At 48.9% G+C, this 24,829-nt stretch overlaps 1 protein-coding gene across 11 annotated transcripts in view; it reads left to right on the forward strand.

Annotated features, from left to right (window-relative positions):
- The window catches only part of LOC111856782 (protein TANC2-like), a 171,436-nt gene that overhangs the window by 140,878 nt on the left and 5,729 nt on the right, over positions 1–24,829 (forward strand). For 8 of the 11 annotated variants that reach the window (XM_072712408.1, XM_072712407.1, XM_072712409.1 and 5 more), the window contains 20 exons: positions 757–882; positions 2,734–2,769; positions 3,685–3,966; positions 4,261–4,385; positions 5,472–5,703; positions 6,261–6,430; positions 6,730–7,337; positions 7,931–8,039; positions 8,255–8,377; positions 8,878–9,114; positions 9,630–9,815; positions 11,902–11,995; positions 14,848–14,981; positions 15,505–15,628; positions 16,131–16,306; positions 16,439–16,571; positions 17,882–17,911; positions 19,777–19,868; positions 22,385–22,531; positions 23,730–23,830. In XM_072712408.1, coding sequence (XP_072568509.1) covers positions 757–882; positions 2,734–2,769; positions 3,685–3,966; positions 4,261–4,385; positions 5,472–5,703; positions 6,261–6,430; positions 6,730–7,337; positions 7,931–8,039; positions 8,255–8,377; positions 8,878–9,114; positions 9,630–9,815; positions 11,902–11,995; positions 14,848–14,981; positions 15,505–15,628; positions 16,131–16,306; positions 16,439–16,571; positions 17,882–17,911; positions 19,777–19,868; positions 22,385–22,531; positions 23,730–23,830 — 3,265 coding nt within the window. The remainder of the gene's footprint in view (positions 1–756; positions 883–2,733; positions 2,770–3,684; positions 3,967–4,260; positions 4,386–5,471; positions 5,704–6,260; positions 6,431–6,729; positions 7,338–7,930; positions 8,040–8,254; positions 8,378–8,877; positions 9,115–9,629; positions 9,816–11,901; positions 11,996–14,847; positions 14,982–15,504; positions 15,629–16,130; positions 16,307–16,438; positions 16,572–17,881; positions 17,912–19,776; positions 19,869–22,384; positions 22,532–23,729; positions 23,831–24,829) is intronic. The other 3 variants (XM_072712410.1, XM_072712411.1, XM_072712412.1) reach the window with 3 other exon arrangements.

The raw sequence follows: 24,829 nt of genomic DNA on the forward strand, positions 1-24,829 counted from the left end.
TGACTCTGCATGACTCCAGGGCCATCTTTAACACTGTGACTCTGCATGACTCCAGGGCCATCTTTAACACTATGACTCTGCATGACTCCAGGGCCATCTTTAACACTGTGACTCTGCATGACTCCAGGGCCATCTTTAACACTGTGACTCTGCATGACTCCAGGGCACTCTCTAACACTGTGACTCTGCATAACACTGTATTCCTTATACCATCAAGGGTGTCACTGTTAACTCTGCCAGTGGGTGACACTGGTACAGCCAGTAGAATCTTTGCTGTGGAATGGAATAACTTTATCTCGTCAAATCAAGCATAACGTTTTTGTTTTTTTGTGCCGGCAAAAAACGGACCGCTCCATCTGTGTGCTCACAGCTCTGAAACACTGATTTGGGTCACTGGGGCTGGAAGGACAGAGTAAATGTGAGGAGAGCCAGGCCATGCTGCCGGGCCTGTGCTGAGAGTCCTCCAGTAGCCAGGGAGTGACGGCAGGGCATGTGGGGCGTGGGGGGGTGGTGGGGGGGGCGGTGGGGGCAGCTCCTGCGATTGAAGGTTTATGGGGCTATCTGGTGCCACGTTTTCATCGCCCTAAACGCACTTGGACCAGGGAGTCGGCCCCAGTGCCAGGAAAGCCGTCTCTGCTGGGGGCTCTGGTTTACCGCCTGGGCTCTGCCAGTATCTCAGCCCTCACTGCTCTCCTTTTTCCATCTCTCCGCTGGCTCTGACTCCTGCTTGATTCTCCTGCGCCCCCCTCCCCACAGCCACCAGCTCCGCCCACCTGGAGGACCTGGCCTACCTGGATGAGCAGAGGCACGCCCCACTGCGCACCTCCCTGCGCCTGCCGCGGCAGAGCTCGGGCGCCGGGCGCTCCGGGCAGGACCTGAGAGGTAAGAGACCCCTGGGGACTCCTCACGGCTCGCGTGACTCAACCTCCAAACCCGCTAGGCGCCCATATGCGTGTGAGTTCGTCTGCGTGTCAGCAGAGGGCCGTGTGTGGTCTCGTTCAGAGTGTTTGCCTCTGACTCCCCAGCAGTAAATATAGTAGCATAAAATGTTGAAATTATATTAAAGCTGCTTAGAAATGAAGAGCCACCCTCATGACACATCGTGTACCACCAACGTCCCCAATCCACTAGGGCTGTGTGAGAGAGAATGGGCAGTTTGGCAAGGCCAAATGCTGCTAGTGGTACTGCCAGGGGCTTTGGGGACATATGACAGTATTTAGGGCCTCCTGCCCGAGAGGGAAATCAGCAGAACTGCCTGTTTTTGTGGGCTTGACTCTCCTCAGGACCAGTCACTGTGCACAGCGCCACTCTCTCCCCTGCAGATTGTAAATCTCAATTTGTTGAAATGCCGGCCCTGCTTCTATATATTAACTGCCTTTAACGAAACACCTGCCGGGCACCCAGAGATGCCAGGGGCCGTTCCCAAGGTGCGCCGAAACCGTGCTGCGCTGTGCCATCGCAGGCAGGTGCACAGCCAGCTCGGCTGTGACGTGAGAGACGGTAACCCGGCAACCGGGGCCTCGCTGTCACTGAGCGGCTGCTGCTTCGCCTCAGAGGCGGCTGAGCATGAGAGAGCCCTTCGGCTAGGGGCCTGCATCCTGTGTCTGGCCCCCTGCAGCCCTGGTGGTCGTTACGCATCGATTGGGGAGGCAGTGTGATTTGGAGCTTGGCCGGGGGGGACATTATCGATATGGATGCTGCATGCCGGAGGCACACGGCACTGTCTGGGGGGGGTGAGTCATTCTCACCTGGTAAATAATTAAGGTACCTGACCTACTGGGTCCTGAACAGCCGGGACCCCTTCAGAGACGGGGAGTGGAGGATCTCAGCTCTGGCTTCAGGGGCCCGATGTTGTGGGTCCGACCGGCTGTCACCGGGTGCCCCACTGAAGACAGTTAAAGGATGTGCACTTTAGTAACTCGCAGGCCGCTGCTGCAGGCTCCAGTCTGGCTACAGCAGCTTCTTAATGGGCCCTGGGAAGGGATATCGAGAGTGATGTCAGAGGGCGTGTCAGAGGGCGTGTCCAGTGGGAGAATAAGTCAGATGGAAAATGGGACATCAAGGTCAAAGTTAAAGGAGAGGTCAAAGGGCATGCCAGATGGGATGTCAAAGGGGAGAGGTCAAAGGGCATGCCAGATGGGATGCCAAAGGAGAGGTCAAAGGGCATGCCAGATGGGATGTCAAAGGGGAGAGGTCAAAGGGCATGCCAGATGGTATGCCAAAGGGGAGAGGTCAAAGGGCATGCCAGATGGGATGTCAAAGGGGAGAGGTCAAAGGGCATGCCAGATGGGATGTCAAAGGGGAGAGGTCAAAGGGCATGCCAGATGGGATGTCAAAGGGGAGAGGTCAAAGGGCATGCCAGATGGGATGTCAAAGGAGAGGTCAAAGGGCATGCCAGATGGGAGCTGTCGAAGTTTATCCAGCGAACAGGGGGCGTGTGCTTGTTTGCGTGTCCCACTTGCGTGTGGGCTGCAGAGGTCAGGAGGGTGGATGACCAAGCGTTTCAGTTCCAGATCCTTTAGATTCTTCCATCACACCATCAGAGCCGGCATTGGCTGTGCAGCCCTGTCCTTCAGACTCAGTGAGGTCATGTCATGGCGCTGCATCATGGTGCTGTGGCTCCCCGTCCAGTTGCTTGCGCCCCCTGCTGCCACCAGACCCCACCCCGCCCTGCCTCTCTCCTGTATTTCATGCTATGTTTCTTCTCTCGCTTGTGTATTCTGTCTGTCTCAGCTTCCACTAACTTCCATGCCTGGCAATCCCAATCACGTAAGTGCCCTCTCTTTCCTCAGTTCTTAACTTGTGCCCCCACCCCCTCCTCCCCCCCCCACTCGCCACCCTAGCCCTGTTCCTGCTTTACACTGGAGGCTGTATTAATTTTTTTAACATTGTAATTTTGCTTTTTATCTTTGATCTTGAGATTTCCTCCATTTAAAACCCATACGTGATCCTAATCGGCATCCATTAGCTAATTAAGAGCTTATGTGAATTTTCTTTCTGCCCTGATGGTTAGATCACACAGGGGACTGCATCTAATGCTGATTTATTTTGCAGCTTCAGACCTACAGCAGCTAGTTATAGGACTCTGAGGTGTTTTTCCTGAGGAATACTGCCCCTGCTGGTGAAGGGGGGAACACTCATAATAAATATGTCAGCTGGCATAAATATGATCAATTTAGAAATTATGAAATGTCAAAATCCTTTTAGGGACATATATCCTACCTCATCGCTGACGTAGCTCCAGGTCTTAGACTGCATTACAGTTGTGGATGGATACTTGCGTAAATCAAATGTTGAACACACTGTGCCGGGTTCTGTACAAGGCCAGTGTGCTCACTCTGCATTCAGGACAGTATTTTTTTGTGCCCCAGTGTGTTCTTGTTGCTGTGACCAGTAAGCCCATGGCAGATTTATATTAATGATAATAAAGCCTCAGGATTGAATTCAGGGTACACTGGTGTCAGAATGTGCTGGAAGCTTTGAAGGGGAGGTTCGGTATATTCTGTATGGGAGCAGGTAACTGGCCTTGTAGGAAAAACGATGAATATTACAGCACACGGACTGGGAGTCACAGAGAAGCTGCCTGCTTTACTTCCTGCCCTGTGATGAGCTGGAGTCGGACCCGTACCGCGGTGCTCGCTGTGTGTACGCCCTCTCGCTGACTCCCTCTCTGCCCTCCCCCAGTGCGCTTTGCCCCCTACCGGCCCCCGGACATCTCCCTCAAGCCCCTCCTCTTCGAGGTGCCCAGCATCACGGTGGACTCCGTCTTCACGGGCCGCGACTGGCTCTTCCAGGAGGTCGACGCGCAGCTGAGGAGCGTCAACTGCAGCACCAACCGCGGCGTGGTGGTCATGGGCAACATCGGCTACGGCAAGACGGCCATCATCTCGCGCCTAGTGGCGCTCAGTTGCCATGGCACCCGCATGCGCCAGATCGCCTCCGACAGCCCACACGCTTCGCCCAAACGTAAGCTTCCGTCAGCGAGGGGGGGAGCATATCACTCTAAATCACTGCATGTTGTTTGATGATATGTGGATGAATATTTCCACATATTATTGTAACAGAGTCTGTACAAATATAATACATACTATCAGGGGCATAGGATATGGAGGGTGGGGGGCACGTTTACCCCCCAGTGTTTAATTTGGATTAATTTATCCTCCCGATAAATAGAACTTTGTATTTAAATTATTATTGTGGTAGATTACATAAGGGGTGGGTGTCATAAGGGGGCTAACTTTCGATATTTGTCACCACTAGATGGGGAGAGTCTGCCCCTCAGTCAGCCCCAGCCATCCCACGGTACCCTGGGGGGAGGCAGCTGCCCCGGCACCCCCGAGATGAGGCGCCGGCAGGAGGAGGCCATGAGGAGGTTGGCGTCCCAGGTACGCAGCCATGTCCGTCTCTCCATCACACCGTCGCTGCTCCCATTGGCTGTCTGGCCCTGTCCGTCTCTCCATCACACCGTCGCTGCTCCCATTGGCTGTCTGGCCCTGTCCTGCGGAGCAGCCCCCCCAGCTGGCTTCCTAAATACCTCCCAGTGATCCCGAGGCCACATTATGCAAATGTATTTAAAAAGGAAAAACAACTTTGCTCAGAAGCATAATGAAATATTTATACATGCAAGAGGCAATTTTCAGCCCAGCTCGTAGGTCCCTGTAGCTCAGTGCATTAATAATGAAGGCCAATCCCCCTTTTTAATCCCGGTCTCCCCTTTGCTTAGTGTCTCTATCACTCGCTTTTTAAAATTAGCATTGAGTTGTAATTCATCCCCCCCCCAATCCAACTACACACACAAATCCATCGGCACGCCATTACGCCATTAGCCCATGCCAGGCTGACGGCTGTTCTGCCCATTACGCCTGCCCGCTCCACACCCTTCTGTAGATTGCGGTTTCTTTTCGGTTACTGGTGCTGTCGGATTAGCAGCGAGGCACCCACAGCTTCCTGTAGCCTCTCGCTCCCTTTCCCTTAAAGCTAAACTGGGTCTCCTTCATGTTCTTCCCATAAAACTCCCAAAGGTGATTATTTCATTAGGTACTGGCAGGTAAAGTTAGTTTTAAGTCCAAATGTTTTGTTTGGATGCCACAAAAACGACACAAAAGTCATTATCTGATTGTTGGGATATCGGGGAACCCGCAGCCTGATGACCTCATGTTCATTTCCACGGTGGATTTCTGTCATTCATTGTGTAATTTTGCTACAAATCTCTTGAGGAAAGCTGAGCTGGGTTTTTTTTTATTGGTGTTTCTGAGAAAATCGAGTAATATTTGTTGAAAAGTTCTTGCATTTCAATTGACAGTTTCAGTCTATTTGTTTAAATGAAATAACCAAAAAGAGTGAAAAATACCCTCATGTCTCAGTGCTCCCCAGTCCCATCCTGTGGATCATGTAGATCAAACACCTGAAAGTGTGGATGCTGCAGGATCATTTAATATTCCCTCCTCTCTCGCTGCCCCTAACCCCACCAGGTGGTGGCGTACCACTACTGCCAGGCAGACAACGCCTACACCTGCCTGGTGCCCGAGTTTGTGCACAACGTGGCGGCGCTGCTGTGCCGCTCGCCGCAGCTCATCGCATTCCGGGAGCAGCTGCTGCGGGAGCCGCACCTGCAGAGCGTGCTCAGCCTGCGCTCCTGCGTGCAGGACCCCCTGGCGTCCTTCAAGAGGGGCGTGCTGGAGCCCCTGGACGCCCTCTACAAAGGTCAGCCCCGTGCCCAGCGTGCCGACGGAACGCCGTTTTCCCCCTGGCCCCCGAACAGTGTTTCTAAGCCCAATCCTCGGCTACCCCTCCCAGACAGTCCACATTTTTGCTCCCTCCCTAAACAATCAAGAACTATGAATACCTGGTGTAGGTCTGTTTGGAGCTGGGAAGGTGCAGAAATGCGGACTGTCTGGGGGTCCGTGGGACTGGGTTCAGAAACCCTGCCCTAGTAGGATGTGTAGCTGGCTGAACAGAGTCGGCACATTTCCTCACTGTCATGCTTTGGCCGAGTTAACGCGCATCAAAGACAGGGGGTATACGTTACACTGTATACATAATGACAAACAGGGGGTGTCACTAGGGTGGTATTTATATTGATTATTGTGTTGTGATTGATTTTGATTAAAGTCAAACTCCCCTTCTAGCCCCCCTTTTCAAAAATATCGTCATGCTCCTAATTACCGCGAAAATACAATACCGGCTTGCTGTCTAGCAGTGGGCCTTTAGGAACCTCTCAAGGTTTTTCCACAAAGCTGAAGCTGACCTCTGTGCTTCAGAGAGGAAGATCACCACCGACGAAGACCTCCTCATCCTCATCGACGGGCTCAATGAGGCCGAGTTCCACAAGCCCGACTACGGGGACACCATCGTCTCCTTCCTGAACAAAACCATCAGCAAGTTCCCGCCATGGCTGAAGCTGGTGGTCACCGTCAGGACCACGCTGCAGGTGGGGGGGGTTTGCCGCGCATTAAGCCATAGTGCATTATGGGTAAACGTGACGCTCAGCTCCTACATGGTGCTGGAAGAGCCACGATTGCACAGAGAACATCTTCCAGTGAGTCGATATCCATCCAGGCTTTCATAAGACTGGGTTTGCTGATCGATGACAAAGAGAACCTTTAATAATTAATGCAGCAGGAAAAGCAGCAATTACTATTAGTCATTCCTCATTCCCTCAGTGCTCGTTGTCATCTTTCTTCTCGTGGATCTTTTCCTGTTTTTCTAACATCCCATCTCCTGCTGCAGGAGATCACCAAGCAGCTCCCCTTCCACCGTATCTCCCTGGATCGTCTGGAGGAGAACGAGGCCATCGACCAGGACCTCCAGGGCTACATCCTGCACCGCATTCACAGCAGCTCTGAGATTCAGAACAACATCTCGCTCAACGGCAAGATGGACAACACCACCTTCGGCAAGCTGAGCGCCCACCTGAAGGCCCTCAGCCAGGGCTCCTACCTGTACCTCAAGCTGACCTTTGACCTCATCGAGAAGGGCTACCTGGTGCTGAAGAGCTCCAGCTACAAGGTGGTGCCGGTGAACCTGGCCGAGGTCTACCTGCTGCAGTGCAACATGCGCTTCCCCACGCAGTCGTCCTTTGAGCGGGCGCTGCCGCTGCTCAATGTGGCCGTGGCATCGCTGCACCCGCTGACGGACGAGCAGATCCACCAGGCCGTCAATGCCGGCTCGGTGCAGGGCACACTGGACTGGGAGGACTTCCAACAGCGCATGGACAACCTGGCCATGTTCCTGGTGAAGCGGCGGGACGGCACACGCATGTTCGTGCACCCGTCCTTCCGTGAGTGGCTCATCTGGCGGGAAGAGGGCGAGAAGACCAAGTTCCTGTGCGACCCCAGGTGAGGCCGGCCGTCGCCGTTGGGTCTCTAAGCTCGCAGTGAACACTTTCATTTGGGCTACAGGTTTCTGTGGGATTCCTACCAGCTGGAGGACACTTCAGTAGTTTAGTAATTAAGCCTCAGGTCTATTAGCAGTGAGCTTCCCAAGAGATATGGAAGCTGCCGGAAACATTAGGATAGTTTTCATTAACATTACAAATTCAAGATATTCACATACTGAGTGTCTCAAAATTACTTAGGAACTTACAATAGGAAAACAGGTTACAATAATAAGTACTAACCACTAATAGCATATTTTGATGAATACTTGGCATTTTCTTAATTATTTTTTAGTAGAGGAAATTGAATCTTGGTTATTATCATTGAGGGACTTTATGGTCATTAGATGAACTTTATGGTTAAGGGAGAGCTTATTATGGAAAATGAATATTATTAGTTCTGCATTCAGGACTGTAGCCTTTGCTAATGATAAGGCTAAGTGTGTAAAATCATATTTTTTTGGTAAACGTGCCTTATATTGTGGAATAAATGTGATATGCGTTCTGAAACCAAAGCCCCAAATAGCCATTTCTCTGCCCCACCCCACATCGCAGGAGTGGTCACACGCTCCTGGCCTTCTGGTTTTCGCGCCAGGAGGGCAAGCTGAACCGGCAGCAGACCATCGAGCTGGGTCACCATATCCTCAAAGCACATATCTTCAAGGTAGCCATCTTGGATCACATGATCCCAGCCAGCACTGAGTCTGGAACGCCAAATGCACCCATGCTGTGTAGCTTCTCTCCCTGCTTATTGTATTTGATATTAATCTCCTAGAATAATACCCCTGTACTATGAAACAGGTGAGGTGACCTGTTCTGATTAAAGCAGTCTTACATGCCTATTTGTTAGTCTCACTCTAGTTACCTTTTATGTTACAGGGCCTAAGCAAGAAAGTTGGGGTTTCCTCGTCCATCTTGCAGGGACTTTGGGTGTCCTACAGTACAGAAGGCCTTTCCACTGCCCTGGCCTCACTTCGAAATCTCTACACACCAAATATTAAGGTACTCTAACACAAGGAGACGTGAATCTTCCCATCTGGTAAATTCCGAAAAAAACAGTGTTGTAATGAGAAAGGCTTTTTGTAAAGCCAGTGTGTTCAGGTTATTTGCTGTACATTTTTCCCCAGATGAATATCTGTTATGGCAAATTTATCCACCACAGTAATTTGTTTTATTTATGGGATGATAATAAGTGCTGCATTTGAGCCGCGCACAGCGGAATGATAGGGCACCACTGACAGGGAGGTAGCGTGGGTCCCTGAAATTTAGATCTGGTGGCCCGGAGAGTGACATGCGCTTTGCGTCCCATGAGAGCCCAAGTGACGTTTCAGTGTCGTCTGGGGGCTTTTGTGTGGTTCAGTGGGTCGGGACACTGCTTGTGATCGGAAGGTCGTTAGTTCAAATCCCAAGGCTAGCAGAAAGATTTCACTGCTGAGCCCTATTCTGGACTGAAGCAAATGCTAATGTAAATTCTGCCTGATATACATGCCCCCCCCCTCCAGGTTAGCCGCCTCCTGATGCTGGGTGGGGCCAACGTGAACTACCGCACAGAGGTGCTGAACAATGCGCCCGTCCTGTGCGTCCACGCCCACTTGGGCTACATGGACACAGTGTCCCTGCTGCTGGAATACGGGGCCTCCGTGGACGCCGCTTCTGAGAGCGGCCTCACCGCGTTGGCCTACGCCGCCTCTTCCGGCCACCTGGCCATCGTCACCGCTCTGTGCCGCAAAAGAGCCAAGGTGAGCCTCGCCGCCCGGAGGAGGGCCTCTGCTTTGTGATGACATCACAATAGTAATGCTGACAGAATCATACAGGGGGCACCTTAGCTGTAGAGATTGATATCGGGCTGAGAATGAATCAGGACATACATTTTGTTGTCAAGTATAGCAAAAGGGCATAACTTGTTTGATTCTTAAGTACGGGTCACTTAGTGGATTTCAGGTCTGTGACACCACCTAATCTATGACAGGAGGGACACCTATGAGCTATTTCAGGTTTTATAAGCCACTTAAGGCTCCAGTGCTCAGCTGAATCATTCAGGTTGCCTTGTACTTTTACTGGTTTGTTTCCTAAGTTGAAAGACTCATCCAGCTGTTTCACGTTAACATTAGTGACACATGCATGATTGTAGGAGACTGACCACTCAGCACACATGCATGTGTGAAATCCAGGTCCTTTTAATTGAAATGGTTGAAGTGGTCATTTACTAACCCGGTCGAAGCTCATAGTGCGCCTGACCACCTCCTTTCTGCAGGTGGATCACCTAGACAAGAATGGCCAGTGTGCCCTGGTACATGCTGCCCTCAGGGGCCACATGGAGGTGGTGAAGTTCCTCATCCAGTGTGACTGGACCATGGGAGGCCAGCAACAAGGGGTCTTCAACAAGAGCCATGCTGTCCAACAGGCCCTCATCGCCGCAGCCAGCATGGGCTTCACTGAGGTATGTTTTTTTTAATCTGCAGTATAACACACCCATCCTGGGCTTAATTTAGGCCTTGTGGGCCTGTATTATAACACACCCATCCTGGGCTTAATTTAGACCTTGTGGGCCTGTACTATAACACACCCATCCTGGGCTTAACTTAGGCCTTGTGGGCCTGTACTATAACACACCCATCCTGGGTTTAATGTAGGCATTGTGGGCCTGTACTATAAAACACCCATCCTGGGTTTAATTTAGACCTTGTGGGCCTGTACTATAACACACCCATCCTGGGCTTAACTTAGGCCTTGTGGGCCTATACTATAACACACCCATCCTGGGTTTAATGTAGGCATTGTGGGCCTGTACTATAACACACCCATCCTGGGTTTAATTTAGGCCTTGTGGGCCTGTATTATAACACACCCATCCTGGGCTTAATTTAGGCCTTGTGGGCATGTACTATAACACACCCATCCTGGGCTTAATTTAGCCCTCGTGGGCCTGTACTATAACACACCCATCCTGGGCTTAATTTAGGCCTTGTGGGCCTGTACTATAACACACCCATCCTGGGCTTAATTTAGTCCTTGTGGGCCTGTACTATAACACACCCATCCTGGGCTTAATTTAGTGCTTGTGGGCCTGTACTATAACACACCAATCCTGGGCTTAACTTAGGCCTTGTGGGCCTGTACTATAACACACCAATCCTGGGCTTAACTTAGGCCTTGTGGGCCTGTACTATAACACACCAATCCTGGGCTTAACTTAGGCCTTGTGGGCCTGTACTATAACACACCCATCCTGGGCTTAATTTAGGCCTTGTGGGCCTGTACTATAACACACCCATACTGGGCTTAATTTAGTCCTTGTGGGCCTGTACTATAACACACCAATCCTGGGCTTAATTTAGTCCTTGTGGGCCTGTACTATAACACACCCATCCTGGGCTTAATTTAGGCCTTGTGGGCCTGTACTATAACACACCCATCCTGGGCTTAACTTAGGCCTTGTGGGCCTGTACTATAACACACCCATCCTGGGCTTAATTTAGTCCTTGTGGGCATGTACTATAACACACCCATCCTGGGCTTAATTTAGTCCTTGTGGGCCTGTACTATAACACACCCACCCTGGGCTTAATTTAGGCCTTGTGGGCCTGTACTATAACACACCCATCCTGGGCTTAATTTAGTCCTTGTGGGCATGTACTATAACACACCCATCCTGGGCTTAATTTAGTCCTTGTGGGCCTGTACTATAACACACCCACCCTGGGCTTAATTTAGGCCTTGTGGGCCTGTACTATAACACACCCATCCTGGGCTTAATTTAGGCCTTGTGGGCCTGTACTATAACACACCCATCCTGGGCTTAATTTAGGCCTTGTGGGCCTGTACTATAACACACCCATCCTGGGCTTAATTTAGTCCTTGTGGGCCTGTACTATAACACACCCATCCTGGGCTTAATTTAGTCCTTGTGGGCTTGTACTATAACACACCCATCCTGGGCTTAACTTAGGCCTTGTGGGCCTGTACTATAACACACCCATCCTGGGCTTAATTTAGGCCTTGTGGGCCTGTACTATAACACACCCATCCTGGGCTTAATTTAGGCCTTGTGTGCCTGTACTATAACACACCCATTCTGGGCTTAACTTAGGCCTTGTGGGCCTGTACTATAACACACCCATCCTGGGCTTAATTTAGTCCTTGTGGGCCTGTACTATAACACACCCATCCTGGGTTTAACTTAGTCCTTGTGGGCCTGTACTATAACACACCCATCCTGGGTTTAATTTAGGCCTTGTGGGCCTGTACTATAACACACCCATCCTGGGCTTAACTTAGGCCTTGTGGGCCTGTACTATAACACACCCATCCTGGGCTTAACTTAGGCCTTGTGGGCCTGTACTATAAACACACCCATCCTGGGCTTAATTTAGGCATTGTGGGCCTGTACTATAACACACCCATCCTGGGCTTAATTTAGGCATTGTGGGCCTGTACTATAACACACCCATCCTGGGCTTAATTTAGGCTTTGTTCTGTGTCACCCAGGAGTTTCATGTAAAAGTGTGTGTTTGTACCCCACCCAGATTGTGTCCTACCTGCTTGACTTGCCAGAGAAGGACGAGGAGGAAGTGGAGCGTGCTCAGATCAACAGCTTCGACACGCTGTGGGGGGAGACAGGTATGATCCACAGCATTACTGACAAAGGTCCTTAAAATGCTGCTCTCTCTCAAAGGGTTCAGCTTCTGTGCAGTAAGAGATAAAAAGTAATAAAGCAACACAAGGTGAATTTCATGAATTTCATTCATTGAGGCTGATGCAGAGCTCGCATCCCTGATGGAATCGTGTTCTTAAAAGGACAGGCCGTCCTAATTCAATTTCAGGTAAAATATACCTTCCCGAAACTGGTATATTACGTCATAGGGCGGTATGATTGATGAAGGATTAAAAAAAGGTACATGTTAATGTCTGCAAACCTGCTGATTGCATTTCATGCATAAAATGAGATGGAAATACTGGCTAGTCATAAAACACAAGCGAGAGTTACAGCTATAGTAGCTGTAGATGGCGTAAATAAACGTTTCCTGACCTGACTCCACAGTCTGTACATGCATGTTTTAAAAATTCTATTTAGAGTATCGATTTTTTTAATTTGAAATTAATTTTTTAATGAATTTTTTAAATGCCAGTTTATAGAGTTGCGAGCGCTGTAATTACAGTGCATCTTATCCCTGTTATTTTTGATAGACTGTGATCTTGCTTAACCGTGGAAATGGATGTTTTGCATATTAGCAATGTCACGCTGTGGCAAATGCGGCTTTTAAAATATAAATATCGCTGGAGGAGCTCTTCTGGTTCTTCGTATCTTGGCGGTGGTTTTGTTGTCGAAAACTCCTCTGAACTCGAGTGACAGCTGCGTGATGAAGGATGAAAATGAGTCCGAAATGTGAGCCTAGCTGTCTGGTTCCGGAAACACAGAACGTTCTCAAACAGTCAGAGCAGTGTTCTGGCTCAGTTTCCTGGGCCATGTGCTGGAGTTCCCCCTTCTGTCAGGGCGTGGCAACACGCGGTCCACTGCAATGCAGATAGGAGGGTCGCCGAGAGAGCGAGGGCCCCCTGGAGCGCCTTCCCCTGACAGTCGCTGCTGATTTATCTCACACTCAGTATCTTTTGCCAGATTAGTGTGCAACTAAAAAAAAAAAAAAAAAAAAAAGCACTCAGTATGCAGGGAGGCCGAGAGAGTGGCTGGGGCTTGTGGATGAACAGTCGTGTGTGAAATCCCTGCTGCTCTCTGTGTGATGTAATTGTTCAAATGTATCATTTTCACTCTTTCAGAAAACCCCCCTCAAGTACCTTTCAGGTTTCATTGGTGTACCAGTGCTATGGCATGGAGTCTCTCTACTGGTGATGCTCTTAGTGTCGTGTTGATGTGTGAACCCCCCCACCACCCCTCCCCCCCAAATTCAGGGCTTTTATCACTAATGAAAAAACAAAAACTATTTTAAAGAACTGCAACTAAAAACTACAGCTGAACAAAAACTGTATACATTGCCCCTGAAGTCAAATTACTGTGCACTGGTATTCATGTAGGATTCTCTAAACATCAGACACATCAAATGCAGGGGTTGAACAATGAAATTTAAACACTGGCCAAAATAGTGTTTGAAGTTTCACACATATATATGTGTGGCCTGGTGGCCAGTCTTCACTGATTGCACATGTTAACAGAAAGAGCAGAGTATGAAGGTTAAATTAGCAGAGCAATAACAGTAAGTATTGCGATCCACACAACATAATGGAGACATGTTAGAGTTGAAAAGAGGACACGTTGTTGGTGTGTGTCTCGCTGATGCATCTGTGAGCAGGTCTTTGTGGCATATCGAGAGCCACAGTGTCCAGGGTAATGTCGGTCACGCCCCCTCAAAGGACAGACCACATCCAACAGGAGTAGAAAGCTTAGGACATCCGGGTACTAACACAAATTATATCCAAAAAACATAAAACCACAGCTGCCCAAATCACTGCAGAGTTAAATGCACAGCTCGACTCTCCTGCTTCCACCAAAACTGCTCATTGGGTCTCCACAGGATCAATATTCATGGTCGGGCTGCTATAGTCAAACCTTTGGTCACTCATGCCAATGCCAGACGTCAGATTCAATGGTGCGCGGAGCACATATCTTGTGCTGCGGACAGTATGAAGCATGTATTGTTCTCTGATGAGTCCACCTTCACTTTCTTTCCCACATCTGGGAGAGTTATGGTGTGGAGAAGCTTAAAAGAGTGCAGCACAGTGGTGGGTCAGTGGATCAGTGATGATTTGGGCTGCAAAATCATGCCATTCCTTGCCCAAACTACTTGTTCTAGATGGGCACATCACTGCCAAGGACTACCAATCATTTTGGAGGACTATGGTCACCCAGTGGTTCAAACATTGTATGCTGAAGGTGGTGCCGTGTATCAGGATGATAATGCACCAGTACACACAGCAAAACTGGTGACAGTGGTTTGATAAACATGAAAGTGGAGGTGAACATCTCCCATCACCAGATCTGAATATTATTGAGTCACTTTGGGGTGTTTTGAAGGACCGATGTTTTCCTCCACCAGCATCACATAGTGAACTGGCCACTGTTCTGCAAGAGGAATGGCTGAAAATCCCTCTGGCCACTGTGCAGAACCTGTATCTGTCATTCCCAAGATGAACTGATGCTATATTGGCCGTAAAAGGAGGCTCTACACCATACTAACAAATTATTGTGGTCTAAAACCAGGTGTTTCAGTTACACTGTCCAGCTGTATAACTTTCAGTTTATCCTTAGAAATAAAATGACTAAAACTTAAACTGAAACTAAAATATATAAAAATTAAATAGAAATTTATCTTTAAAATAAAATCTAATAAAACCATACAGAAAATTAAAACTAAAATGGATTTCAAATTAAAGTTAAAAGCAATATAAAGCCACGTAAAACGACATAAAAATCGAAACTCTAATAAAACTGCCCTCCATTTTCACCCTCCGCCCCCCAGCCCTGACGGCGGCAGCGGGCAGGGGTAAGCTGGAAGTGTGCCGGCTGCTTCTGGAGCAGGGGGCCGCTGTGGCGCAGCCCAACCGGCGTGGAATCGTGCCCCTCTTCAGCGCTGTGCGGCAAGGCCACTGGCAGGTGGGTGACGCGGGGGGGCTGTGGGTCTGGAAGGGAAACCAGAAGGCTATGGGTTCGAGTCCCATGGTGGGGTCTGTTACAATATCCTCAGTACATCCGTCCCTAACTTCTTATTCAGTGCAGGGATACGTTTGAGGTGTTTTCTAGCAAGCACTAGACATGAGGCAAAGGACATTTCAGAGCAAAGAGTCACACACAGTATGGGCAGCTTCAAGTCAACAGTGTGTCTACCTGCAAGCTAGTGGACTACAGGAGAATACACATAGAACACAGACAGAGAAAAGCCAGTACAAACACATGGAGCACGCAGACTTCTCACACAGGGACAGGGACGGGACTCAAACCCCAACACCTCGTGGTGTGAGGCTGTAATACAAACAATCAATGATTTCAGTAGAATATTCACCTGTCAGTAGATCATTTTGTTAAATCCTTCATGCTGTGGGGGCATTTCCCCATAAGCTGCCAGCGCTCTCTGCGGTGATGTCATACCCCCCATGTGCTGCATGTGTCTGTCACCCAGATTGTGGACCTGCTGCTGACTCATGGCTCTGATGTCAACATGGCGGACAGGCAAGGCCGCACCCCGCTGATGATGGCTGCGTCCGAGGGCCACCTGGGCACCGTGGAGTTTCTGCTTGCCCAGGGTGAGGAGCATGGTGTCACCTAGATGAGATCGATGCAGGAATTAAGATGCCGATCTCCGCAGGACAGGGGGAGTCACGCTCCTACATCCTCTATGATGACAGCAACCTGGCATGACACTTTTGATAATTAGCCATTAAAGACAAAACAAGCCTGATCTGTTATTTGCTCTCCAGCTGGAAAAGAAAGTTCAGTTCTAGCTCATGGGAGTTTTACTTATGCAAAAATGTTCTGAGCCCAGCAAAAATGATTGGTTCAGAGAGATAACCTGATTGACTAACCAACCAGATGTCTTTGTCCCACCTTATTTGCTTGGATCCACCTCCTCTACAATCTGACTCTACAATCTCCTCTACAATACTCTCTCTGAACCAACCATTTTTCATTTGTCCTCAGAACATTTTTGTAGAAGTGTAACTCCAACATGCTGTATGCTGGCTTTTTCTGGTTCTCTCATATGCAAGTTTGGATGTAATGGTTGACTTACTTAGTCATTCTGAACAGGTGCGTCCCTGTCGCTCATGGACAAGGAGGGTCTGACGGCCCTGAGCTGGTCGTGTCTCAAGGGTCACCTTCCCGTAGTTCGCTCTCTGGTGGAGCGGGGGGCGGCGACGGATCACGCAGACAAGAACGGCCGCACCCCCTTGGACCTGGCGGCCTTTTATGGAGACGCTGAAGTGGTGAGTGGCCTCCTTCTGGAAGCCTCCAGCCTTCACAGACTGTGAAGCTTGTCTCCCTATAAACGTGCTTGAAGGTCAAGATAAATCTGTGGTTTAAGATACAGATGTGTTCACCTCCCCCATCCAATCCAGGTTCAGTTCCTCGTGGACCACGGGGCGATGATCGAGCACGTGGACTACAGCGGCATGCGCCCCCTGGACCGCGCTGTGGGCTGTCGCAACACCTCGGTGGTGGTGGCGCTGCTCAAGAAGGGAGCCAAGATCGGTAGGGTGGCCAGAGACCGCCAGCTGGGTGTCGGGACCGGGCCGGGGGGTGTCAGGTGCAAGGATGAGGCGTGGGGCTGGGGCAAGGGGTGCAGGGGTGGGGGGGTGCGGGGATGGGACACGGGAATTGGGGGAGGGGGTGCCAGGTTCAGGGATGGGATGGATGGGTGCTGGGATGGGTGCAGGGTTGGGGCCGGGAGATTCAGGGTGCGGGGTACTGGGGCAGACTGGGGGCGGGGGACAGGGATGGGACGTGTGGGATTTGCATGCAGGGCACAGGAGTGAAGTGAGGGGGTCTCGTGGTGTGGGACACAGGGACGTAGTGGGGGGCTGAAGATTCGAGGTGGGGGTGGGGGGCACAGGTGGCTCCGGGTGAGAGGTGCTGCTGAGAGACATGGATAATGAGAATGTGAAGTTAATGTGCGTTTGTGGGGATAGCTGGTGTGGGTGGGGGGTGTCATGTAAGGAGAGAATAGCCAGCAGACAGGCTGCTTGGCCAGTATGTCATGTCAGATTTAATGTCCCAGCAGTCTGACGGATGGACTGTATTCACTCAGCGAGCACTCAGGGGCCGCTGTGTCCCAGGGACCCCTGATAACTGTCCCCAGACGGGGCGACACCCATGTTCCCCGGATACCCCAGCTGCACTCATTCGGTTTTCACTTCGGAAAACACGTTCTGGTTAGCGGCCGCTGCGCTGAGCTCGGGAGCAGCGGCAGGCAGAAGCCATGCCACAGTGACCTGCTGGTGACGTGAATCCCCAGCATGCCGTTGGGCGCCCCGAGGCTGGGCTCAGGTGCACATTGTGTTGGAGTTTTATCTTGGCCCAAATCGCACACCTGCCTGTTCTAACACAGCAGTGCTGCGGAGGATGTTTCGGCTTAATACTGAGGGGGGCGTATGGTCACCCCTCTTCAGCAAAGCCAGATCCCTGTTAGTGTCACACCGTGGCCCCCGTTTCTTATAGTATACAGCTACCCTCCCAGCCTGCCATCCCCCCTCCCTGCCGCTTTTCCCAGCTGTACTCCGTGTCCTTCCTTGCGACTGCTGCCGCGGCTCTGGCGCCCCCTGGTGGCAGCAGGTTGTTGGTGCTGTTGTTTCTCCTTCTCCTTCCGCTGATGCCCCTCTGCCCTGCTTCTCACGGCTGCTTCTGTCTGTTCTTTTCCTCATTCCGCCTCCTCCTCCACATTCTCTTTTGCACACGTACCTTTTCTGTTTTGTTTGGTTATTGTTACCACGGTGACACCCTCCCCCCCTTGCTTCCTCATGACTCCGCCCCTCCCCGGCCCCCGCCTGTCCCTGTGGCACCAGGATGTCAGACGCTTCCCAGTCGGCCGCGAGGTAAACCTGAGGCCGTGTGGGCCCCCCTCCCCCCGTCAGGCGTTTCAAAGGCTCTCTCTCCTCTCTTTGTGTTGTGGTGCTCCTTAAAGGCAGGCAGGCTTTGCAAACAAACACACTTGCTCCCCCCCCCCCCATCCCCATAGCTGTCCACCCCTCCAGGTATTAGCACTGAACCTTGTGCAGCATCTATTCCGGGCGGGGCACAGCCTCCAGTTTAGATGGCGTATTCCTGATCTCTGTGTCATCAGCCTCTAAGTGCATGATTTCCTCCCCTGCACTGCCCCCTGCTGGCGTTCGGTGGGATTGCATGGAATAAGAATTCCCGGCGGCCAGCATTCCGCTCAGCCTGATCTGCATGAATTCTACGACGTCTGGCGGACTCACTCTATTGGCCAAGGTTTCCGCTAATGCCTGGGGGCACGAACAGATACAGCCAGAGATGTGTGGGTTGTTCCCCTGTAAACAGACCTTAGCTCAGCCTGCACTGTGTCATGTTTGCCACCTTGCCGCGCCTTTCGTCCGGCGGTCGATTTCCTCTCTCGGTGTGAACATCTGTCAGACATCTTTGTTGCAGAGAAAGGTGCGCTTTAGCTGAACCAGCACTGACTCCCAGTGAAACCAAGGTTAGTGTCCAGAGAAAACAGCATGTGAGTGTTAGCATTCATGGCCCTTTCAGATGAAGAAGTTTCAGTTCAGTTGCTGTAAGTAATTTCATTTGGGGATGTTTAATAACCTCCTCCGGGATGCTTTTATTGATTAAAGCTGGATTTTTCCTGCTTTTGCTGAAATGAGCGGAATTATATTAGATCTTCTTCTGCCACGCTGGTAATGAGGTAATGTAATCTGCTGTAATGCACCAGGCTGAACCCTGTGATACTTAGCGCAGAAATTGCGGTCAGATTTCTCTGAATCCCCCCCACCTGCCGGCCTCCTACACCCCTCTACAGTAAAGTCCATTTTAAAACAATGCAGTAGTATATTCGGCATTGTTCCCATATCAGATCAGAGGTGTAATTGTAGTGTCAGTTGATTGGCCGGTTTGAGGTTGGGGGGGTGCAGTATAGTAGAGCTCTCATCTCCATATATAAACAAGTGATGGAGGGGGGGCAACAACCCACTATAGTAAGGACTTGCTACTGAGTCTGACCACACCCTGTCGCCCCTTCTGATTGGTGAGGAATAGTTAAAGCGGCCAATCCAATGACTTAACAGAGTTATCAGAAAAAAGGCCATATTTTGTGTTTGATATCACTTAAAAAATGGAATAATTTTGAACTTGATGAAACTGTGAGCCTTTTTTCGTAATAAATTGCATCAGACATGAATCCAAAGCCACTGAAAGTTTCTGTGCAGGGGGGGGGGGGGGAAATAGGTGCAGTTTTTTTCAGAAGGACAAATTGTGTCCGTATCAAAGGCGTGACTCATTCCGTGACAGAAAGGGGAGTGGAGACAGGTGTGTTAGGATCTTAGTAATGAATTAGGAGGAAATCGAGTCGCCTTGTTTGTACACTGGGGGGGAGGGGGGTGCTGGCCGACACCACAGGTGGGTGCAGCCCTGGGCCGAAGCCTGTCGCCGGTCGCCTCCCGATGGGGGTGTCAGGTAGACGTAGGAGAGCACGCTTCTCTGCAGCAGCTCCATGTCCTGCCCCCACCTTCCTTCCACGGCAGGTCATTGTCGTCATCGTTCGGTGTGGTCTGCTTGCAGCTTCTCTCTCGTAGTCGTCGTCCACACTGTGCCTTGTAAGACACCCTGCATCCTATCTCTCTTGTGTTGTCTTGTATCTCTCTTCTTTTGTTCTGTTTTTGTTTTGTTTGCTTGTTTGTTTTTTGTTTCCTTTACACATCATGCACCCTGTACACCTCAGGTCCCGCCACGTGGGCGATGGCCACCTCCAAGCCTGATATAATGATCATTCTGCTGAGCAAGCTCATCGAGGAGGGGGATGCCTTCTACAAGGTGAGCTCCGCCCCGCCCCCCAATTTCTGCTACATTTTATTCACCTAGAGGGCCATCTTGGATTGAGGGGTGTACCTTTGTTCAGGTTTACCATAGCTCTTAATTATTTACTAATTTATCGAAACCGGCGACACTGTTATTCTGTGCAAACATGACCTGTGATAGCACACGTAGGGTGGTTTTGCTGTTTAATGGAAGTTTTTGGGTCACCTTTAATCTGGTCATTAACAAGCCCGCATCCTGTAAGCCTGCCTGAAATTTGGGTCCTTTCTGGCCTCTTCTGCCCTGAAGTTGCAGTTTCTCTGTACTGGGGCAGCTGTCCTGGTGACTTGAGGAGAATGGTGGTGGGGGGGGGGGCAATACGATGGGAAAACAAAAGGCAATAGACAGCAACCCGCTTTAGTTTCATACCATTGCCAGATTTCAGGAGAAATCCTTTTCATGGATATTCCGTTGTAATTCAGTTTATTTTTTTATAGCGCCTTTTTGAACAGAGTCCCAAGGGACCTGGGAAGAGTATGTGGCAGTGCAGTATTACACCATTTATACAGAATGGTGGCTTAAACAGAGGAAAAACAAAGAGGATATTAAAAATCTTACAAATGTATATTTTATTGTTTTCTTTGTAAGTAATATATAAGTTGTTTACAGAAATAGTAAAAAGATTTATTTTCTGTTGGATCGTGTATTTGAAAAAAAAATCATTTGATTAAAAGGGGCAAATCCAGTAGCGTTTTGGTTCTGGTTCCTTCCCAGCAGATGGGTTTGCCCACTCCAGCACCTGATCGTATCTTTTTCTGCTAGAAAGCAAGCTGGCTGCTTTTTCCCCCCACTCCTTTTTGAGTGTTTACACAGAAGCCAAGTGTTAATTAGTATTTAGGATTAGAATTCATTGTTAGCAAAATACAGACTTTTTCTGCCAACACAGTGCTGTCAAATTGGACAACAATGATAAAGCACTCAGCTGAGATCAACCATGAGGCCTGTTTTATTGTCGTCTAGAAGCACAGCTATCATAACGTTACTGTAATGTAAAGATAAAACTGGGTGTGTTCTAGCCGTAGCCATGTGCTCGTTACAGCCACCTGCTGGTTGAAATGTCTTACTGCATGTAGCCCATTTTGGAGACGTGTCCCCCTCAAAATTATTCGTATGGACCCCCCCACATTCAAAATGCTTCTGACGCCCCTGCAGACATAGAATACATAAATTGTCCCAGTTGGAATGGCTAAGTGATACATACTATCAGGCTGATTTTTCATGCTTGAAGTTATTTGAGTTTTCTTCTCACGCCTACGGATATTTTTTTCAGCAAAAACCAAAAGGAAGCAGATGTGATGCTTTGGGTTGTTACATCTGGCAACTTTCTGATGCCAGTCAGCAAAAAAAAAAAGCACATTTTTCCCTAAAAGGCCCTGGCATTATATAAACAGTGAGGGCTTTTCGCTTCTGCTTCTCTGCTAATGGAAAAAATGTGTTTTGGTTTCTGATTTCACCCTCTTAATGTGATCTGTTTTCACAGTAATGTCAAAAACATTTTAAATGTGTTTCTCTTGCCATTGCTAAGTATGTGAAACACTTGATTTTGTGTAATAGCTTCCAGTGATTGTAATGATTTATGAGAGGTTTTGGATGCTGTTTTTCATCTTTATTTCAGTAGAAACATTAGCTCCCGGTTCTGCTGTTCTCCTTCACGTAATGATGCATTAAGTTGGCATTCTCACCTTTTAGACAGAGAGCACAAGCTTACCGATTGGTTATTGTTGCTTACACAGTTTTATATGCTATAATGAAATTCAGTTTATACACTGGGATGTTACTGGTCCCTGTTTTGAGAAGTTTACAGGCTGACTGACAGTGTCTTATGCAAATATTCACCCAGATGTTTCACGTTTTGTGGTCTTACAACCTGGAATTAAAATGAATTTCCCTGCAATTTTTAACCTTAAATTTATACAACGTATATAACACCACTTTAAGATACTCCAATGTGTTTTGGGTCTTCTGAAATCTTTTCTTTGATTTTGACCATTTTCCCTGCTGATGTAATGTTTCCCCACAACCTGCTGCTTCACCATGGACGGAGTACTCTCAGAGTGATGAGCAGTTTCACACCATGCTTCACCATGGACGGAGTACTGTCAGAGTGATGAGCAGTGTTTATTATATGCTTCACCATGAACATGGCGTTCTCAGATTAAGCAGCCACACATAGGATTTTGCACCACAGCTAAAAAGTTTTAGTCTTACAATGTCAGAGAACATTTTTCTACATATTTGCTATATTTCCCACATACCTATTTAGTGTAAATCTATGACATGAAATCCAGAGTAAATCCATTTTAATTCCAGGCTGTGGAATGTACGAATGCTGTTGACAGACATGGATGTCCCGTTTATGTAGAAAACCTGTGTGTCTAATGAGACCACTAGTGTGACCGTGGTAAACGTGGGCTGCAGCCCCTCTCCAGTGCCTTGCTGACCCCCCCAACAATACTTACATTTGTCTGCTGCAGAAGGGGAAGGTGAAGGAGGCTGCCCAGCGGTACCAGTATGCCCTGAAGAAGTTCCCGCGTGAGGGCTTCAGCGAGGACCTCAAGACCTTTCGCGAGCTGAAGGTGTCCCTGCTGCTCAACCTGTCCCGCTGCCGCCGGAAAATGAACGTGAGTCATGGGGGCCACCTCGCCCCATCCCCAGCAACACCCACCCCACCCCCTGCATCGCACTCCCTCGCCTGTCCCGCCCCTGCAGGTTGGTCTGCACTGTCCCATGGCTTCCCATTAAGTTAGATGGTTGTTAAACTCATGCCCTTTAGCTCCTAAGACACATCACTGTTTATCTCAGGGCTGCACGCATGGTAAAATTCCCATACAGCAGTGTTTCCCAATCCAGTCCCGGGGGAACCCTTTAGGGAGCAAAAATGTGGGCTGTCTGACAGAGAGCTCAGAGGGAGCAAAAACATGGACCGACTGTGGGTGCCTGAGGACCGGGTAGGCAAACACTGCCATACAGCAATATCACAAACATGTCCCTGCAGCTGTTTGGCTCTAAAGCGGTAACAGCACAGCCTTCATATGCCCTCATGTTTCTAGGACAAACGGCGCTTTGGTCACGTAGAGTGAAACGCTGCCTTCGGAATGCTGACAATTATGCTTTAACTGTAACCATAAATGCCTATAAAATGACCTGTGAGAGAACCGGCTTACTGAGTCGGAGCCTTTTTATAGATTAAATACTTGAACCCGGGAGGGTCGGTCTTCTTAATTTGGACAGTGTTATGTGTCCCTAACAGCCCACAGTTATGGTTGAGAGGGCCTAACAGTTCAGGACCGTATCTTAACACTCACTGCGTTCCATGCCTGTTTTTCCATTTGATATTGTTCATGGGTGTGATTTCTGTTGGCGGATCTTTAGGCAGTGTGTTTCTGTCAGTGCCAGAGGCGAGTCGGGTTTTTAGGGAAGCGGAGGTCGAATGGTCAAACAGAGCTTACAACGCTCAAGTTTGCTGCCTCTTGTCTATGTGTCAGAGTTGGGCTTCTTCATCATAAGTTACAGTACTGGGAACCAAAACTCACTCAGTCCTCATGTAACCCATCAAAGATCTTAATTTCTGTGTAAGTTTTGGAAACTTTTCTTGAAAACATATCCCGTGGACTGAGTGAGGTTTGGAAATTTGTTCTTCAATTATCCTGTCTTCTTTTTTAGTGTGTTTTCTTCTGTTACAAAAAAAAAAAAAAAAAGTCATTCTGTGTTGAAGTTTTATGATGTGTGTCTGGGTGAATAAAAGCAGATGGAAATTGCTGCTGGGGAGCAGGATCTGTGCTCGCTGTTGGTTTAGTGCGAGACTTTGGCTGCTTCCAGGACTTCGGAATGGCTGAAGAGTTCGCCACCAAGGCTTTGGAGCTGAAGCCCAAATCTTACGAGGCCTTTTACGCCAGAGCTCGAGCCAAACGCAGCAGCAGGTAACTGGAGTGGGAAAGGGGGTCATGTTGGGGGTGGCTTTGTAAGAGGCAAGCAGCTCATCCCACTGCTGGCAGACAGCCAAAGGTGTATCACATTACTCCACATTACTCACTGCATGGGTCACATGGCCTGGTGCCACTAATGATGTCACTGATATATCAAAACACAGCACAGTCACATTGTATTTCGCTTAGCATGCATTAGTAAAGCATATTTTAACCTGTTACTCTTGGTTTGTTCAGGTTACTGTTTTTGCAGTTAAAACAATTGTAAAATGCTCCCATTTTACAAAAATGCAACAGCAACCAAAAGTAACCAGCAACACTTTTCAACTTTTTTGTTTTATTAAATTTGTTTGCAAACTAAATAAAACAAATGTATCATCTCCAGTCATAGGTAATGATCACTATAAAAGACATAAAAGACAGATGACATAGTTCAGAAAATGTCAGAGATACCGTAAATCTTTTCCAGCCATGTACAGTACAGTATTTGAATGGTAACACATTTTCACATTATTATTTTGGCTCTGCACATCATCACGATGTATTTGATATAATGAAATAATATATGCCTAAGTAGTCTCAGTTTTAATTTAAGGCCATGTACAGCTACAGCGGGTGATGCAAAATTGCAAAAATTCTAAGCATTTTTATACATAGCCCCCCCTCAAAGGATTTGGACAATTAAATGTTTAGCTGCTCCACCTGCTCATGCACAAATAGCTGAGAAAGGGCTTGACCAAATTTGTGCTGCAACATATATTCCAGATATTCAAAAAAATTCTAATGTAAAATAGATTCAAGAAGGAAATTCTGTGTTTCATTAACTGGTTAATAACTGCAGTTCATATTCTGTTCGCAGCGTGGCGCCACTCTTCTCAGAAGTCGCAGACACATAACACACGAGTAATTGAACAGATAAGATGGCACGTACGAGTAGAGGTGGTCTTCCTAACACTGCTCCGAAGTGTGGGAGCACTTTCAAAACGTTGATAG

Source organism: Paramormyrops kingsleyae, chromosome 5, assembly GCF_048594095.1.
Source record: "Paramormyrops kingsleyae isolate MSU_618 chromosome 5, PKINGS_0.4, whole genome shotgun sequence".
Lineage (NCBI taxonomy): Eukaryota > Metazoa > Chordata > Actinopteri > Osteoglossiformes > Mormyridae > Paramormyrops > Paramormyrops kingsleyae.